The sequence below is a fragment of the Delphinus delphis genome, chromosome 8 (genome assembly GCF_949987515.2).
Source record: "Delphinus delphis chromosome 8, mDelDel1.2, whole genome shotgun sequence".
NCBI lineage: Eukaryota > Metazoa > Chordata > Mammalia > Artiodactyla > Delphinidae > Delphinus > Delphinus delphis.
Window position 1 is genome coordinate 46,573,773 of NC_082690.1, and position 20,940 is coordinate 46,594,712.

General features: G+C 37.0%; 1 protein-coding gene and 1 pseudogene across 1 annotated transcript in view; one reads left to right on the forward strand and one right to left on the reverse strand.

Annotated features, from left to right (window-relative positions):
* Nucleotides 1-163: 163 nt before the first annotated feature.
* Nucleotides 164-20,940, reverse strand: part of TMEM135 (transmembrane protein 135) — a 256,148-nt gene continuing 235,371 nt past the window's right edge. The window contains exons 11-15 of the mRNA XM_060018130.1: nucleotides 17,391-17,454; nucleotides 16,330-16,406; nucleotides 11,914-12,012; nucleotides 11,034-11,101; nucleotides 164-9,194 (exon numbers count right to left, since the gene is read on the reverse strand). Coding sequence (XP_059874113.1) covers nucleotides 9,062-9,194; nucleotides 11,034-11,101; nucleotides 11,914-12,012; nucleotides 16,330-16,406; nucleotides 17,391-17,454 — 441 coding nt within the window. The 3' untranslated portion in view covers nucleotides 164-9,061. The remainder of the gene's footprint in view (nucleotides 9,195-11,033; nucleotides 11,102-11,913; nucleotides 12,013-16,329; nucleotides 16,407-17,390; nucleotides 17,455-20,940) is intronic.
* On the forward strand, nucleotides 17,465-20,320 carry LOC132429615 (dihydrofolate reductase pseudogene; annotated as a pseudogene).

Genomic DNA, 20,940 nt, shown 5'->3' on the forward strand with positions numbered 1-20,940 from the left:
TTTGATTTAAGATGTGCCTTGGTGTGATCCTTTTCATGTTTCTTGTCCTTGGAGTTCATTGAACTTCTTGGACCTGTGGGTTTGTAATTTTCATCAAATTTGAAGAACTGTTGGCCCCTGTCTCCAAATGACCTGAAGAAATATGAAAATACAAAATATTTTTTTCTTTTCCCCTTCCACCCTCACACCCATCTCTTCTCCCTTGAGGACTCCAACTGTACATACATCAGACTGCTTGAAGTTGATTCATAGCTCACTAAAGCTCTGTCCACTTTTTTTCCAGTCATATTTCACTCTAAATAATTTGAGATAGTTTCTTCTGCTATGTTTTCAAGTTTTAAAATCTTTTCTTTTGCTGTCTAATCTACTGTTAATCTCACCCAGTGTGGGGTTTTGTTTTTTAAAATCTCAGACATTGCATATTTTCGTCTCTTATATTTTCTGGTCCTTTTTATATCTTCTATAGCTCTAATTAACATGCTCAATCTTGCCTCTACTTCCGGACCACTACCTTCTTGATACATGGCATATAGTTACAATGTCCTTTTGTACAAATAATATTTCTATAATTTGTGTCATTTCTGGATCTCTTTTTTCTCCTTCACTTATGGGTTTTGTAAGTTCTGGCTTTTTGCATGCCTGACAATTCTTTTTTATTGGATGCCAAACATTTTGAGTTTTTACCTTGTTGCATATGCAAAATATTTGTATCCCTATATTCTTGTACTTTGTTCTAGGAGACAGTTACACAGAAACTGTTTTAGAAACCAGAAACTTTGGAGCTTTTAGTCCAGGGTTAATGTTGCTCTCCTACTGAAGTAATACTTTTCTGACTTTCCTATCTAGTGCCCTTTGAGAATTACAAAGTTTTCCACTCTGGCAAGCAAGAACACAAACTATTAACCGCTTTGTGTGAACGTCAGTGATTATTCCCTCCGCTCCTTTCAGGTGGTTCTTCCTCCAGCCTCAGTAGCTTCGTCCCACGCAAACAGAAGTACTCAGCTGAAGTCTCAAGGGGACCCTCTCTATATCTTTATGCCTTCTTTCTGTGCAGCTCGCTCCTCTCTTGTACTCTACCCTAGGAGCTTCAACCACTTTGGCCTCTTTGGACTCTCAGGTCTGTTTCCTCAGCTCAGGGAGACCTCTGGGCTCTGCTGTGGTGCTCCCTTCCTGAGCTGCAATCTGGAATCTCTCTCCAAGCATCAGCTAGGGCCATCACAGGACTCAATTCATTTGTTTTCCTTCTCTCGGGGATCACTGCCCTGCACTGCTTGATGGCCAGTGTCTGAAAACTGCTGTTTTATATACATTATCAGGTCTTTTAGTTTTTTTGAGTGAGATAATATTTCCAGTTTCTGTTCTGAAAGTAAATGTCAAAACCATTTTTGGAGGCAAGATCTTTATTACGATGTTATATGATTACTTTTAACAGAGGAGAGTGAAGATACCACCTCTTGGGAGGTACGGTTATGTTCTGAGAAAAACAAAACAAAACTTAAACTTTCAACTCTGGAAGATCTGAGCTCAAATTCCAGTACTGCCACTTTGGGCAAATTACCGGTTCTTTCACTGGTAAAACAGAACTAATAATATCTGTTATTAGGTGGTGAGGTTTGCATGAGATGTGAACAATCTGCTATATATCAGAGGCACCTCATACATTTTAGTTGCCTTGTTTTCCCCCTAAAAACATGAGTATCAGAGAAGCTATCTGTTAGGGCCCTGCTTGTACTGATAAGAGTGATTTCAAGCTTTTCCCTCTCAAATATCCTCTCTGTGATAGGGAAAAAGTAATCGTAATAGGCTATTGAAAAGCCAGACGCAAAGTGTAATTCTAGGAAACTGCCTGTGAATTTTTACCCTGTAAAATTAGTGGGAAGGAAGAGCCTCGAGTCCTGCCCTGTCTAACTCTGGTTCGGATTTGGCGTTTTCAAGTGTGGAACAATCCAGAATTCCAGCTCTGTCAGGAAAAAGCAGACAAATGAGACAGATGACAAATCATTTCTCTAAGACCTGAAGCCAAACTGGCTCCAATAGCTGTTGGAATGGTAATAGAAGACAATTTCCTGGAGTATTTACAAAATCATTCATAAGGATAATATTTTCCAGACTTTTACAGGAGGACTAAGGGTAGCTTTTTAGTCTGCAGACTCCACAGAGGTAGCATATATTCAACAGGCAGCTGCTGGGACCGCCACCTCCCACTCTAACTAACTCCTCCCTATAACCCCCATATAGAGGCCTGATTTAGGCACCGAGATGGGGATAAGCCGTGGGTTCTGCCCTTCAAATATACGCCAGCATATAAAGGAGCAACAGGTGAGTACACAGCTAATCGAAAACGGAATGTGCTCTATGTGCAGTGTTAGCAAAGTGCTTCAGAGAGACAGGGATAAAAGATCAGCCCAACTTTCAAAGAGGAGGAGACTGAGTATTTCAGAACACAGGCAGAAGTGGAGTAGGGGAGGAAAAGGGAACATTCTAAGTCAAGGGAGGGAGGCATACCCTGGGAAATGAATCTGAGGCCTGATCTATATAGGATTGGAATGTGTCAATTAGAAATGTTTTCAACTGCAAAGTAACAGAATCCTTGCCTAGTACAGCCTTAAGAGATGGAGGTCTGTTTGCTCAAAATGCTCAGAGGTATGTGGTTACTGGCATCGATTCGGTGGTTCGAATGGCATCTGGGAGGCAGGTTCTTTCCATTTTTCAGCTGTGACACCTTTAACGTGGTGGGTTTTCATCTTTTTACTTTTTACCTCATATTTGCAAGACCGCTGCCACAGATCCAGATGCCATTAACTAGTGTTATGAACGAGAAAACAAAAGGAGTTGAAAAGAGCGTTCCTTTAATCAGGCAAGAAAAAAATTTCCTGAGAGTTTCCCAGATTTTCCACTACATCTTATTGGCCCAAACTGGGTCATATGACCATCTTCAGAGGAGAGGTCGGAAAAGTATCTGGATAAGAAGGAGCAACATGAAAGGCCTAGAAAAATCATGATCCATCCCCTGGGGCTGGGCATATTGCTGCCTTAAACAAAGTAAGTGTTCTCGGCAAGGAAGAAGGATTAAACAATCATTAGATGAGCAATTAACAATAACTGCAATCCCATTTTTGAATTTGAATCCAAGTTCTAGTGAAACAAGCGTTCTAATGGAGAAAAAAAAAAGCCCAGATGATTCAAGTATACCTCTAGTTTTATAGATTTATTCTGCCCTCTTTGGTCTTAGGAGAACCTTACTGCTTTTCCTGAGAATGACAGCCTTCCCCAAACTGCAGACTCAGATTTAGATGCAACTGAATTCCTTCCTGTGGTTTTGCAGATTCGACTATATTACAAATTAAATTTCAAAAGGAGGAAGTTACAATTTTTATTCATATAAAACCTCCCTTAATACTTTTAACACATTTCCCACTTAACTGCTGCCTTTCTTAAGCATCACAAGGCCATTCATTCATTCATGCCACAAACACCGAATACTTTGATGAAGCAAAGTACCTCGCTAGTTAACGGCTAGTTGGACCACTGGCCTCCAGTCAGGTTTATATTCATAATAACGCTGCAGACCTGGCACCTACTTTAATAATTCTGAGAAAAAAACTCTTTCCTCCCCCTTCACACACTGCCTGTTCACCACGCCAAGTCTTGTAGGGTACAACGGTCACACAGGTCACTGGGACACGACTCTAAACACTCCCACTTTGAATGAATCCCTCTGGCTCCCTTCTCAGGGGAGAGGAGTGGAGAAGCTACCTCGTTTCCTTACAGACTCCACAGCATTCCTTTAGACTCTTACCAGTCTCAACTTTCCCTAAAACAAACAGGAAAATAAGGACTTCATTTTTTCCCTGGAGAACTCAAACTGAAGAAATAAATGGCAAAGATGTGGTAGGAAAGCCCAGGCTTTCCTGGTGGTAAAGAAACAAATAGGAGGGAAGAGGTAAGACGTGAAATGTGTACTTACACTCTTCTCACGCACCCCTTGTGGCACCCCATCCTATAATGACCAACAACAGGATTACTTCATGCTTTAAACCTTTTTAGACCTTGGGTACCAATCTCTCTCCACAGCCACAGGGTCCTCTTGTGGGACCAAAATCACCCAAAAAGGAAAATTCATTTAAGGGGTTACTTGATAACTAAAATAGTTTAGTAGATACTGAGGAAACAGCCCTCAGAAATTGCCTGGTCCAAATTAAACGACAGAGGAAAGTAACATTCCTGGGGGACTGCAGTCAATATAGGTCCACAGGTCCACCTGTAGAAGCCTGAAGGGATGCTGAGACCGCTATGCCGTGTGCTAGGACCAGGGAACATCCTATTACCTGCAGTCTGGGGTTTTCTGACAGGGTCAGAATGCTTTGGCAGGGGTGGAGGCAGAGGATGGGCGGGGGCGGTGGGAGTACCTCAAACTGAACACAAGACCGAACAGGCAAGCTGCAGTGGCTTGTGATCTGGAGAAGAAGTACAAATTACGCCTCGCCTGAGACATCTGCTGTGGACCAGATGGTGCGTGCGTGTGTGCGTGTGTGTGTGTGTGTGTGTGTGTGTGTGATTACTGGGATTTTCAGGCCTGCAGAGGCTAAGGTTAAAGCCCAATGTATTATTTCACTTAGGGCACATTTGGATGAGGTAAAGGTGGAAAGAAAATAGAGAAAGCAACAGGAAATGAGTTCTTCCTCCTGTGTAGCCACAGCAAAAGTCAGGTGATGTTATGCTGTTGTTGAGAAAAGACTGACTGTCCTGGATTTAAAGGTCCCACATTACAGAGGTCCATCTCCTCCCGCATCTCTGCAGTTAACCTTCATTTCTTCCTGCCTAACAAGTGCAGAGCCATATCACAAGACACCATCCTCAGAAAGTTCTACTCCATTTTCACGATCCTTCTAGGGGCCCCACCTAACCAGCTGTCACCCGAGGGAGCGATGGAGCACCCACATTCAAGGAGCATAGTTGGAACATAACACCAACCAGCAGAAGAAAGCCAAGAGGCACGGGGACGAGGAGTGCAGAGAGGTAACATGAGGCCAGACATGAAGATTCCAAGGCTGGGAAAGAGGAGAAAGGTGACAGCTGGGACTGAAGCATGAAAAGGGAGGGAGAGGCCACATCAAAGAGCAAGAAATCAGTTACCAGATATTAATTCTTTCCTCCAATTAAAAGTCACTCACTTTTCTCAATATAAAACAGCACATATTCTTATTCACCACAGCTGTAAGCTTCAGGCTACGCACTGTCCTGCTGCAGTCCTAGGACACGTGCTACATCACGGTCAAGCTCCTGACCCAGAAATCACACATCAATGTCAGTCTCATTTCTTTGTAGTTACCCTTTCCCTAACTATGGAAGTTTTACAAAGTCACCTGAGGCTACAGCTTGAAACAGAAAACACAGCCTTAATCTTGAAGTTAAGGGAAGAGGGAAGTCCCTGGCTAGAGGGAAGTCCACACAGCCCCCGGGCCCCGGGGCACAGCTGACCTCACAGCCACCTCGGTGCCTACACTCGTTTCCTTGCCAACTCCACAGGAAGGAATTGCAGAGCCAGCTAACGCACCAGCAGGAAAGGGCTATGAAGAGGAGGCGCAGAGTTACGGCGACTGTAACAGTCTCCTGAGCTAGCCTTAGCCCAGCCCCACAGAAAACAGTTATTTCTTACTGTTTTTCTTAGGTCTTCTTCTTGGTCACTCGTTTTCAGCTACCTAAACCGTCTATCTGAAAATGAATACTGAAGAGATAAGCAGCGACAGGTCAAGGTGTTAGGGGAGATAAAGTGTATCAGATATGTTAGCAAGATCACAGTTCAGACATGAATACTTCTTTTCTCTTTGTGGAGCCAAAAAGCATCCGTGCAAGAAGATTCTGTCGCTCTGACAAATTACTTTCTACTTATACTAGTAAAAATAAATCACAGGGAGAACTCAAGGGCTCTAAGGGCTCGGTGACTTTTGATTCAAAGGCAGCAAAAACACCAGGCCACTGCTCCCAGTGGGCACGCCCCTCTGGCCCTGCAGCGAGGCCACTTGACCCCCACTGCTAGGAGGATGTGCCAGAGCAAGTGGACGAAGCTCCTTGAAGGTAAAGAAAACTGATTCTCCTTAACTAGACATTATCAGAGGACTTAGAAACTCAGGAATGTGATAACGTACAAGCAGAAACAATTTTGTCAGCATTAACAACTAAATCAATTGTTAGCCTAGACAAAATCTACAAGAAGATGAATACGCAAGCTCAACAAGAACACACTGTGTGACAACTGACCGATTTGGGTTTCGTCATGAAAGACATGTTTGATTGAGACAAAAGTAAATTCGAAAATCTAATAAGAGCAACGAGTAAGAAGATAAAATTCTAAACTAAATAACCACTGACTAAAGAAGAAATGAAAGCAAAAAATATACTAGGCATCAACTGAGAAACTACAATGTTTACAGATCAAGAAAAGTTACAGAAGAAATCATAGAATTTATTAAAAAAAAAAAAAGACAACCGAATCAAAAGGTTTTATTTCAGAAACGGGTAATAAAATGGACTAAACTATCTGATGAAAAATGGGTAAGAATCTAACAGAATTGAGACAATTTGTTATCATGCAACTTGTTTCTTCACTTGGTTGGTACTAACTGTAGGATTTTACTAATACAGGAAATAGTTAATCAATACAAGAAACAACCATAATCCTATTAAGCACCTCAATGCACTGTTTTTCAGTCTATATAAAGATGTAGGAAATACTAAGAGGGCATAATAAGTGTTTAATATAATCAGGTCTAGTGGAAGGAAACTTAACATAGACAGGATTTCTTTGGAGTATAAATGGACTAAAAAACATGTTTTGGAATGGACACATCTATTTGACTTTATTTATGATGCCAAGTTGCCAATCCATACCTGGTTAGTTAGAGGTAGAAACACATTCATTTTGATTGAATTCAGGAATACAAACACAGTTTCTTTGTGTTTGCTCGATACTTTGCAATCCGTCCCAATGAAATCAAATTGTCCTTTTCTATTCACCACTGCAAACTAGTTAACTGTTCATTCCAGCTATACATTCATTGTATGACTCTGCTTCATGATGGTTATTTCATTTCATACTTTCTATAAAATAAAAGATGGCTATACCTTGTGTTAAAAAAAATAAATCATAGGAATGCACCTTTTGACCAGGAAAATTTCACTAAACAATCTCATCGTACCTCAGTAGAATTTGTCTTTCAATTTCATAGTCTTTTAATCTGAATGAAAACAATAACTTACGGATTAAAAAGTTTTCTGTTTAACTGACGGAAAAATATGATAAACATGATTTCTGAATAGAGAAAATGAGATGCAAGTAGCAGTGCTTTCTTCACTGCTATAATACTTCATTTTTAAAAGTAAACACAGTACTAATCATCATTTTGATTCCAGTGAATAAAAACTTAAAACTGAATTTATTAATCAATTTGGAAGTCTGAAGCCAAAAGGATCCTTTAACAGTATTGCCTAATAGACAAGTCGACCCTAAAAAGCTAATCACACTGCAAAATTTTGGCCTAATTAAACTGGCTCTCGCTGATACTCTTTTTTTGTTTGGTTTCAATCTGCCATAACAACCAAGGTTAGAATTCCATGTAAACAGAAGTATACAAGGCTTGATGAAATTGAATATGGAGGATTAAGCATTTAAAAAGTCTGGGTTATAATTCTTATTGCTACACAAGTTCTACTGCATAATTAATTTACAGCAGCCTAAAACTTTTCAGCAACAAAATTATATTAAAAAAATATACCATTATCCCTATATGTTACATTAATTGTAATGTAACATATCACAACCACTTAAGCCTTGCATTAACTTAGAAAAGAATAACTTGTCCCTGAAAAACTCTAAAGAGTGATCATATTTCAATCAAAGCTGTCCTGAACTAACTCATAATCAGCAGTGACTACATTTTGTCACTTCTTTGCTCTAACATGAGTAAAAGTGACGATAATGATTTTTTGGAAAGAGGCTAGAGAACCTGCATCCAATTATGAAGTGGACTTTTAAACCTCCACTGGATTTTTAGAATGTTTTTAGTTGTCAAACATCCGTATAGGTGAACCAGCTGAGGGAACAAACTGCCAAACTTGCCCAAACTACTTTTGTTCCATAGAATTTGATCCCTTCTAAATCGACAACAGCGTACAAACTTAGCTATGAAGAATTCAGCCCTTATAAATGAAGACAAACATAATAAACCTACAGGAGGTTTAAAAGTAACTTCATTTGTTTTTGAATATTCAAGTGTAATGCTTCTGTAAAAGATTAAAACATATGTTTCAACTTTATCAGATACGTCAATTTCCATTTGCTCCTAACCTGTCACTAATACATAGGTTCACTGGCTGCCGAAGAACCCAACTAATCATGGAGAGAGATGAAGGTATCAGTGGAAAAAGAGCACGGATACCACGGCATTTATCCCAACAGTATGATACCCGTCTTTGCATCCCTGAAGTTAAGAATGGCCACTTTCTCCAATTAATTTGCTCTCTACTAAATAAAGCAGCACTGTCTGTGAAGAGTTACTCCATACCCATAACATTTCACTACTATAGTTACCAATTCAGAAGTTAAAAAAAAAAAAAAAAATACAGACCAAATCCATGTACCCGTGATCCTTTGTATCCTAAAATGTAGAAATATTCTTAGTTTTAACCAAGAATTAGATTGGAATGAAGTAAAACATCTTTTAAAGTAATTTTAAGTATACTCTTATTTGTTACTACATTTCTACATAATTATTTAATATTGCTTGTGGATATAATTTAATCGATAATAATATATCATAATGTCAACCATTACAGTGATCCAGAATGAGATTCTGGCTATAGAGGGAGCTTAATTATTAAGCAACACTTTCCTGAAAAGCTTCTGTATTTCTGATTGGTAAGAAAAACAAAAAAAAAGAGCGTTTCTCATTGAAGTAACACTGACGTTCAAGCTCAGGCCCCCTTCTTTGTGTTCAACATAATTAACTCTCTAGGACAAAATAATGAAACATTAAGTCACATTAATAAGTTACGGTCATCTTCAAGAAAACTCGACGGGCAACTCTGGTGTTACAACTGTGTATCTTGGATCCAACTTAGGGATGAAATCCTGAAAGTGTTTAGATGCACCAGTACCAAAAACATCAAGGACTTTTCGGTTCATAACGGCAAATCTGTAAAACAGAGGACACAGGGAACAAGTACTTAATGAAGTTTATAAAAGAAGATGATTCACTCCATTTGACTTATCTTTCATGGGACGGGAAGACCGAAAAGGCTGACATGGCAAAAGACTCAATGGCAGATTCAAAAGTCACTTTGATGCTCTTCCTCGAGATTCACTGTCTCGTATTTTCTTTAAAAAGATGATAATCCCCCAGACTGAAACCCCAGAGATTACCATCATTATTTCAAACCCTTCTAGAATCCTTTCCACTAGGTTGTGTCAAATAGAAAAATAGGTTCATTGTGATTTTTCTGATGAATAAAATCACAAGAAGCTAAATGTATAATGAATGCGCTAACATTTACTGACAAGCAAAGGTATTAAACGTAATTCCTCTCATAATTGAAATTTTAACCTCTCACAGTCAACAGAAAATACATCCAAATGTGACTGAAGGGCCAACAGCATATAGGTTTTCAAATTTCTAACAGACACAACATAGTAAAAACACAGCCCTCATTTTATCCATCACCTAACCTAAGAGATATAAAATTTTTAAAAGACATATATTTTAGCTAATGTGCAGGATGGACCTTCTGTGTCTCTGTGCCTGATCATAAGCCTTTCTTTTCTGGGGAAGATACCCAGGTGAAATTAGTTTTGAGTTATTGGCCAGTATCATTATTCCAAGAGCCAATAAATGTGATTTTCAGATCCTTCCCAAAGTATGTTCCCTTCCGAAATAATCAACTGGTTAAACTCATTGATGTGCAAAGAAACGTGAATGACAAAGAAAGAAATGATTAAATACTAATAATATAGAGGATACACAGTGTCATGGCTAAGAGGAAGAACTCTGCAGTCGGACCGCCTGGCTCATATCCTAGCTCCGTCCTTTCCTAGCTCTGTGATTCTGGCAGGCGCTTAACCTCTGCGTGCACCTCAGTTTCCTCACATTGCGAAAGCAAGATATTAATAGTACCTATCTCACAGAGCTACTTTAAGGATTAAACACATATGTATGTATATGTATGCTGTATGTGTGTATGTGTGTATCTTAAAACCAGTTCTCGGACACAGTAAGCACGATACAACTGTTCGCTATTACTAATATTAATGAGAGCTGCTATTTACTGAATGCCTACTAGGTGCCTAAAGGCTGCCACAAACATCTCGATTTTCCCACAATGTATTATTGTTTCATTGAAGAAAGAAAGAAACTTGAGGCTCATGATGGTAAAGAATGTTCCCAACCGGTGACACAGCTAAGGGTATCAGAACTGCAGTCAAACCTAGGTCTGTTCAATTCCCAAGCTCATGGTCTTTCTATCAGGTCAACCTGCCTCCCAAAGAATTAGATTATAATCAGGAAATGCTAACAACAACAACAACAATAAGGAATATGATCGTAAAGGCAAAGAAAAGTGTGCTTACAAAGTCAGGCAAAAGAGTATGATTATTTTTCCAAAGTGGAAATCAGTTAATTGTTCAGGCATGATTTCTAATGAATCTGTGTAATGTTTTTAATCAAAAAGAAGAGATTAAAGATTTTAAAAGTGAGACTTAAGAATGTTATATAGTAACCTATCAGCAGTTTGCAAGTCAACATATTAATCTAGAACACTTAAAATATCTAAAATAATATAGGGAAAAAAATAGTCAAAATAATGTTCACTAAAAGAATGCCCCATGTTATTCTTATTAAATTTTAGGTCATATTTGATTTATAGCTAGATACCTACTTTACCACTGAAAGAATATTCCCTCAAGTAAACGAAAAGATTCAAAATCTTTTTTATGGAAATTGCTTTTTTCTATGACCAGTTAAAACATCTCAGTCACTTACCTGCCCTTGGTGAGCCTTAAAAGGAACTTCCAGTAAGATGGTCGTAAGGTCTGAACTTCCATGACAGCCTAAATTAGAATATTCAATTTGAGACTTCTTTTAGTAAACAGCAAATATTATCAGCAGTCTTAGGCAACAGAACATATTTGTCTCTATTTTTATTGCTCACTCTATTTAACGACAGTGATGACAGTAGTAACAAAAACATGTATTAATGTTTAAGTTGATAACTCTCAAGAATCTTTGTAAATATGCCTTCAAATAGGAATATTGCTCATGGAATAATAATTGAGTTAATAGTTATTATCATTGGGAAGCGTTTACTAGGTGCCCATTAGATAGCTGGCACTTCGCTAGTTATAGTAAGTTTACCAACTTGGCAGCATTACTGTGAGAAACTGCAAATAAAAGCTGTCCCCCAAACTTTGCAAAAGCCCTAAGACCATTAACATCAATGACGGTGATTGCAGAATTTAAAGAGATTGAACGATGCTTCTATTAAACTAGATTCTACCCCTATCCTCACTGCCTGAGTAATACTGGGAAAAAGCAATTATTCATATTTATGCCCATGGTATCTTTTTTTTGAAGTAAAATTAAGTTAGGGCATTCTAGCCAAGGTACTAGAGTGATAATTCTCCTACAAAAATTGCACTCTACTTAAACCTAAAAATTGTTGTGTTCATAAAACATGACCTAGCCCACTAAGTTAACATGTTTAATGATTTGAAACTTGCAAGCTATCTTGCTAACAAAACAAAAAAAGCATAGAATGTAAAAACTGGAAATGTTCCCAGGCCTTTATTTTTCCCCCATTGGTTTAATATATACACTAGAAACAGAAATAATTCTACTTCTCATTTGAAAAAGTTATACTTACTGCCTGGAAGCAAATTGCTGTAGAGATGGAATAGATGATAGTGTCTGCATGGGGAAAATAGGGAACCTTTCCTGCTTCAATACCTTTGAAATACATTGTCTGCAAAACAAGCACATAGCGCAAGATTTATAAAGAAAACAACTTTAAATAGCATTACCAATAAGGTGGAGTGATACGTTCCCTATCTACAACTATTTTTTCTACCTTTCAAAATCCTAACAATCCTTTCAGAGCTCAAATCATAGGTACTTCCCTGACATGTTAAGTGTCAGCCCTTCCCTTTCCCTCATTCACTCACCCCAAACCCCAGATGCCAGTAATAATACTTTTCTGTGAAATTCAACAGCACTTTGTTTCTACCTCTTTCATGCTATTTATTCTTCACTGCTGTTTGTACAATGCTCAAGTCTTCCCTTCTCTGTTAGATCTATTCATTCATTCATTAAACATGTACTGGTGTAAACCCAATTAGCGCATAAGAAATAACTAACACACTCTAATAAGGTTACAAGATATCTATATTGATTAGATGTGTAGATCATCACATGGGTATGTACGTATATCTATGTTTATCTCATATATATATATATATATATATATATATATATATATATATATATATATATATATATATAGGCTCCCCAGAGGAGGGAGCAACTACTCTGTCTATGACAAAGGACCAAGGAGAATTTCAGAAATGACTACATTGAGTAGTGGGCATCTCAAACCATCTGCAGTGAAGAACCACTTTTTAAAAAACAAAATTTCCAACTATCATGGCCTGATGCTTTTATAATACACTAAAAATGAATTACTAGAATTGAACCAAATTTTCACTATTACATTCAAAAAACAAATTACTCCATCGAGTTGCTATAAGGTTTCCAAATGCTTCCTCTCAGTTTCTATCCTTTCCTTGTAATGAACTGGTATGGTAATGAACAGTTCATAGACCAGCGCTGGTCTGCTGACCCCACTTTTAATACTGCTGCTTTCTAAGAGGCCTAACATCAACAACTAGATAAGAGAGGAAAAGCAGGGGTAACAAACAGGGTGAAAATACATGACATGTATGGGGAATTTCCAGCAAATTTATATGGATGGAACAAAGGATAATTCATGGAAATGGGTTTTCTGGAACGTAGGGATGCTAAAGTGAAACAAGTAAGAAAAGTGGAAAGATGACCAAGACAGAATGGTGTTTCAATAGGTTGGAGGGAGCTTTAAGAAGACATGAGTGGACCATGAAATAAAGAACATAAAATAATTTTTTTCCAAGAAAAAAGTTGTTTATACAGCTGATTTTTAATTAATATTATGTATTAATATAGCATTTTAATATAAAATTAACTTCAATCTGTAAGATATGTACAAAGAGATTTATAATCTACTTCAGTAACAAGATAAACATGGGCCATTATTTTGAAAGTTATATGATAATATATTACAAGGTACAGATATACTGTAGTGTATTCCTGTTAACAAAAATGAAATTCAGATGTGGTAGAATGGCATCATAGAAATGTTATGTGAAACAGGTATTTCTTGATATATGGGATTATTATGTTCCTAATTATTTCCTACAATAAAACTTATCTGTTGACCTAGAGTCTAAGTTAATGAAGAGTTGGGACTGTATCCTATACTTCTATATGCTTACCAGCACCACCGCAGTAATGGGAACATAATCGATACTCAATAAATATGTCTTGGAAATAATTTTTTCCAAGAAAAAAGTTGCCTATACAGGTGATGTTTACTTAAGACGCATTATATAGTAATATATCATTTTAATATAAAATTAACTTCAATCATAGGAAAATGATTGCCTATTATACGATAGTCATTAATTCCACAAAGGACATAGTAAGCTTATACTTCTAATTTCCTGCATTTAAAAAAAAGTTCTCATCAGCACACTTATCAGATACGATCTGTTGATATAAGAAACAGTGATACCACTGCTTGGCCTTAAAACCTCTAGCCATTTAGAGAAACATTTTACAAACTAGATCTCAATGTTGGATGGCCCCTATGTCAAAGAATATATTTTTTGCCAGCTAGGGCAAAAAAATATATTCTCTCACTCCCCTTTTCCTCTCTATTAGCAAGTCCTGCCAACTCCATCTCCTAACCATACACCAAATCTGTGTACTTTTTTCCATCTCTACTGCTACCATCCTGACACAAGCCACCATTTTCTGCCTGAGACTAACGGTTTTCTCCCAGATTCCAGTCTTGCCTCTAATCCATTCTCTATATAATAGCCAGAATATTCTTCTTAAAATGTGAATTAAATCACGTCATTTCCATGCTTAAAGCTCTCCAATGGCTTCCAAAGGCACTGAGAAAAAATAAATGCCTCCTCCCCTGCCTCCTTCTCTCTCTCTCTTTCTGTCTCTCATTTGGATAAAACAAATATGTAATTTTCTTAATGTCATTAGGGACACAGATTTTTAGTGAGATAAAACTTTTTAAAATTCAAACAAGTTAAATAAAATCTATAACCTGAACTTTGATAAATAAATAAATTTGATAAATAAATAAATTTGATGAAAACATCAATGTGCTCCTAATTATTTTCTCTTTCTCTGAAAAGAAAGGGAAAAAAAATAGGATGCTCTAACTCTGTTCACTGGAAAGGCCAAGAAACAATGACTAGCCTAGGAGCAAAAAACCTTTAGCACCCAAACTAAAGTTTTCTAAATACCATTTCTCACCAGAAGAAACTAGGTGCCATTGGAGAAGGCTGATTCTATGTCTGGAGCAGGAAACCACCCAGGTGAGCCTGGAATATCTTGTTTTATCACAAAGCAAGAAAACTATCAAAGATACCGGAATTACGTGAAAAAAGAAACAGGAGTCAACTTGAAGAGGCTCTCATGGCCAAAGATGGGGCAATTTGAGCATAATGACTGCAATAGGTTGAAACAAATCAAATACCTTAAACTCCATAAAGACACCTGACAACAAAGACTTACAGGTCAACTTTGCAGGATGCTAGGGACTAACTCATTCCAAACATTAGCAAATAAAGGGAAGTAATCAAGCACTTTATTATGACTTTGTGAACAGACGATCTCACAGTAACCAAACAGCTGAAAGGGAAAGTTCTTTATGAAGAATTCCCACTAATAAATGCAGAAGAAACAATAATAGTAGATTATGATGATTTTGCAACCCTCAGTGAAATAATAAACCCTGGTCATTAATGGCTGCTAGAAAAATAGGGTAAAAGATGGGGAACCTTATGTTGGCTCTATCAACACTGAGCCCACTGATCCATCTTAGCATCCCTGGTGGCGCAGTGGTTGAGAGAGAGACAGGGGCTTTCCTGGTGGCGCAGTGGTTGAGAGTCTGCCTGCCGATGCAGGGGACACGGGTTCTTGCCTCGGTCCGGGAAGATCCCACATGCCGCGGAGCGGCTGGGCCCGTGAGCCATGGCCGCTGAGCCTGCGCGTCCGGAGCCTGTGCTCCGCAACGGGAGAGGCCACAACAGTGAGAGGCCCGTGTACCACAAAAAAAAAAAAAAGAAGAGAGACAACCCGACATTTTTGTGTTTCCTAATGTGATGTAATAGGAATTCACACACACAGTAAATGTGAAGTTTTTCTGCCACTACCATCCGCCTAAAAGAAACTGAACCTGAACTTGCTTAAGGCTCTAGATCTAATTTACAGTTTACAGACAATACATGAGTTAAAGGAACATGTTATAACACCACCAGTGAGGATGCAATCAGCAAAATCCAGAATGTGGGAAATTCCAAAGAATTAATAACCTAGATTATCAACAAATAAATGGCAAGGAAAAAAAAGAAAGGGGGAAGAAAAGAAGAAAGGGTGAGGGATAACTATTATAAACTAAAAAGAGACTTTGGATCTCAACTAAAACAAAGGGATTGCAAAAGACATTTGTGAGGTAATATTGAAAATGCAAGCTCTAATTGGATAACGATAATAATAAAGAATTACCAGGTTTTTAAAATTAATGACATGTATTTTGATTATACTCTGATGGCATTCATGATTTGTTTGTTTTTAAGGAGTCCTTATTCTTTAGTTTTATTTTTTAAGGACTCTTTCTCCTCAGTTGTTTACAGATGAAGTGGTTTGATCTCTGGGATTTGTTTTAAAATAACTCGGTACTTGGGGGTTTGGAGCAGTATAGGTGAAAGGAGATTGGCCAAATGCTGTTAACTGTTGAAGCTGTATGATGGGGTACATGAGGGTTATCACATTATTCCTCCTATGCTTGTGTATATTTGAAAATAACACAAAGAAAAAAGAAGAAATAGGAGAACTGACTTTGTAAGTACTTTTATAGGATTAGAATTTGCTTTTGAAACTTCTACTGCCAAAGCAGCTAAAAAGCTCTGTATCCTTTGGTTGTATGTGCTTAAAAATGTTTGCTTACCTCTACCAATTTGGAAGCTAAATACATGGAAATTGTTGTGCTTTTATAAAACATCATTGATATTCCCGCCAAAAATCCTGAAACAACAAATAAGGCAAAACTGATCAGAACTCAAAGTATTTCTTTGTTATTAAGTCACTCAGAAATGTTGATTCACTTAAACAGGAAAGAACTGATTTGTAGCACTGCCTTTTGTCACAACAAAATCAAGGACAGTAATATAAGTGATGACATTAAAATGGGGTGAATTCTTATTTATTATCACATATTTTTAAACTTAAACATTGACCTTTAGAGTTAGGAACCACAGTTCTGATACACATATCACAAGAAACTACATTCTAAATTTAACTTTTAAAAACAGCAGTGGTCTTGCCAAATACAATGATCTTTTAAAATAATTTTTTAAAGGTTACTGGTACCATTTCTGATTTTAAGTGGAAATAGTCATTCATCTATTCTCCTAACAGCTCAAATTATGTTTAGTGCTGTCATCACACTTCCCTCCATTGCTTTCATTCTATAAATGGAAAACCAAGGTGGTAGGAGGCCTGGAATACTAATAGTAGGGCTATTACGAATACATATCTGAAAAATTGTCTATTTAACTTAAGTAATACATATACTGCACTCACAGAAAATGTTTAGTTTTTATTTTTATAAAGTTACTTGAGTTCCTAAAAAAATTATTATTAAAAAATACATCACTTGCCAGTGGTAAAATCAGAATATTTTAAGAAATCTAACTGCACTTCCACTAGTCACTTCTACAATATTTTAAGTCTTTATGTTCTTTTGTGACACATTTTCCCTAGTATTTCTGGCCTGTAGCAGGACAGATACCCGAGTCATTATATTGCCAACCCAAAACATCAGATGGCAAGAGAGCCTTGACATGTTAAACTTCACAAATACAAAATGTTTGTACTAGTGCCTTAATGGGGATTCTATTACAGAGAAGGGAAGATACAAAGAAATCAGATGAATCTGAAAACCATGTCTGCTTCATTCCTACTACTGATTGATGCAATAGTAATATATGTATTTTATCATTGCTTTACCAGCTATAATGGCATGCAGTTCATCATCCAGATTTCTGACCCAGCGCAGGAAGCAACTAGTACCCTGTATCAAGAAGAAAATACAATGACTTCAGTTGTTTCAGTTCTAGGGAAAAAATGCATGTAACATCTGTAATGGGTGAGTCATTAGCTGACCTTGGAGGCAAATTGGTGATATTATTTAAATCAAACTGAATATATGATTGGGAAAATTATGAACAGTAACCTGTTATAACGTTACTGTTTGGATAGACCCTATTAAGAAATTATACATAAAATTTTCATTGTAATGATTTTTCAAAATGAATTCAAAAATTCTACGTTTGCTTAGATGTAGAATGCCGGGAAAAGTATCACTCCCATTCTAACAAGGAGAAAAAGCTGGATAAGCTACAACTCTGTCAAGTCAGAATCCTATAGTTAGAGAAAACATTTTTCAATATGAAGGTGAAATAAAGACTCTCTCAGAAATTTCGCACCAAGCTGGCGGGTAATCCCCATATCGGTGTGACGTGCTAGCTCGGAAGTGTTTTCTGCTGCTGTCATGGTTCGTCCGCTAAACTGCATTGTTGCTGGGTCCCAGAACACAGAACATCGGCAAGATCGGGGACGAGCCATCGTCAAGAACGGGGACCTGCCCTGGCCCCTGCTCAGGAATGAATACAGGTATTTCCAAAGAATGACCACAACTTCTTCAGTAGAAGGTAAACAGAATTTGGTGATTATGGGTAGGAAGAGCTGGTTCTCCAATCCAGAGACGAATCGACCTTTAAAGGACAGAATTAATATAGTTCTCAGTAGAGAATTCAAGGAACCTCCACAGGGAGCTCATTTTCTTGCCTTAAAACTTATTGAGCAACCAGAATTAACAAATAAAGTGGACATGGTTTGGATAGTGGGACACAGTTCAGTTTACAAGGAAGCCATGAACAGGCCAGGCCATCTTCGACTATTTGTGACAAGGATCATGCAGGAATTTGAAAGTGACACATTTTTTCCAGAAACTGATTTGGAAAAATATAAACTTCTCCCAGAATATCCAGGTGTTCCTTCTGATGTCCAGGAGGAGAAAGGCATATTTGAAGAATATGGAAAGAACAGTTAATATGAAAGTGTTTTCTGATCTATTTCTGATCTATTTCAAGCCTCCTCCTCCCCGCCCCCCCCAAAAAAAATTATGTAGTTTTTGTTGTAAAGACTTTTGTTGACTTTAGATCTATGGATAATTATTTCTAAGCAAAGTACCTTTATTCCCCATTAATCTTAACTAGACTGTATCAGATACCATTCGTGAAACATTTCTTGCTGTAACTGCCTGAATGACCATCAAGGGTCAAGAATAGGTTACGAGCACCGGCCTAGGGTAGAATATCTACCAAGACAGCCCAAAGTGGGAGAGTCCCCTGGTAGCATAAGTTGAAACCAGAGCCTATAGAGCTAGGAGTTAGGCAGATGGGTCCAAAGGTCAGAAATAGTTTATAAATAGAAGAGCTAGCACTCAGTTATTAAAATTAGATCAAAAGAGGGACTGTGAATTACTCTATATCACACTTGTGAAAAATATTCTGTTCACTCAGACCGGGAGTCAATAAGTTGAGAACGCCAGGATATTCCACACGGATAGTAAAGAGGCAGGTATGACACTACCTTTTCGGTGGTTAAAAGAGAAGGTCTGAGACCTTAAAAGACTTTGTTTCTGATCTTCAGTGAGATTCCATGAGATGTTACAATGATGAAACAAGAAGTGGCTGCTCTTTACAAAAAAGAATAATCTAATATCAAGCATAATGGCTAAAATTAAAAATTCAAGGAGGTAATAAATTGAGAATGAATATTGCTAGAAACCAAAATTAGTAAGTTAGAAACTAAACTTCACAGAATTAAAAAATGAAAATTAAAACATGTTTTACCCATCATGTTAGCAAAGATTTAGATTAAGTATCCAAAAAAAAAAGAGCATTTTCTGCCTTATAAATTGGGACAAACTTTTTAGAGTGTAAGTTAGCAATATCAATTAATATTCAAAATATTCTGGGTTTGGACCCAGAACTTGCACTTCTAGAAATTAGTCCTGAACAAAGAAATGGACCCAAGAGTATTTGTTGCAACATTTTTTTTCAAAGTTGGAAAGAGCCCAAATGTTGATAAATAAGAAATAACTAACCAATATGTCTATAAAATGTAACATCTGCAGCAGTTAAAAAGGACAAAATACTGACAGAAAAACGCCAAAAATTGCTAAGCAAAAGAAGCAAATTGTGTATAATACTCAAAATGTTTAATAAATGTTAATGTGGGGGGGGGGGAGAAACAAAAAAAAAGACTCTCTCAGACAGATAGAAGCTGAGAAAATGTACCACCTGCAGACCTGCATTACCAGAAATGTTAAAGGTCGTTCTGCAGGCAGAAGGAACAAGATACCAGATAAGAATTTACGTATAAAAAAAGAGATGAAGAGCTCTGGAAATGGTAAAATGAAGGTAAATTTAGAAGACATGTTTTTCTTACCTTTAATTGTTATAAAAATGAATCAGCTGTCTAAAGCAGTGGTCAGAAAACTATGGCCCACTAGGCAAATCTAGCCTGCCACCTGTTTTTACATGGCTCATAAGCTAGAATATTTTTACACCTCTCAATGGATAAAAATAAAAAACAATAATATTTTGTGACATGTGAAAATTATATGAAATTCTAATACAGTGTGCTAAATTTTTATTGGAATACAGCCATGCTCATTCATTTATCTATTGTCTATGGCTGCTTTCACACTATAACATCAGAGCTGAATAGTTATGAGTGAGACCATATGTTCCACAAAGCTTAAAATATCTACTCTTTGGCCCTTTACAGAAAAAGTTTTCTGACTCCTGGTCCAAAACAAAAATAGCAACAGCATACTGAAGTGGTATAATAGTATTTGAAAATATTGACCAATAAATTAAAAATGTTTATTATAAATGTTAAGACAGTCACTAAATTTTAAGACATATAAATAATAAGTCAATAGTGATGACAGAATATAAAAAATACAAAAAAATTAATATAAATTTAAAATACATTAAAAAATACCCCCAAAATCAAGGAGACAAAAAAAAAGAGCAAAGAAAAAATGGAACAAATATGAAACAACTAATAAGAAAGTAGATACAAACAGATATAAACTCAACCATATCAATAACTATATTAAATGTAAAGAGTCTAAATACACCAATTAAAAGACAGTGATTACCAAACTGGATACAAAAGTAAGAACCAACTATATGTGGTCTAAAAGAAACCAACCTTTAAACTGAGGTCACAGAAAGATTAAAGAAGGAAAATATACCATCAAATATAATCAAAAGTAGCTATATTAATAGTAGACATAGTAGACTTCAGAACAAGGAATATTACCAGGATAAAGAGGAACATTACAAAATGGAAAAAGGGTCAGTTCACCAAGAAGACACATAAGAAATAAGGTTTGTTTGCCTGACCTTCTCTTAATTACATTCTTAGGAAGATGCAAAAAATTGATAAATTTTTCAGAAATCACATATGGCTTTGGAAC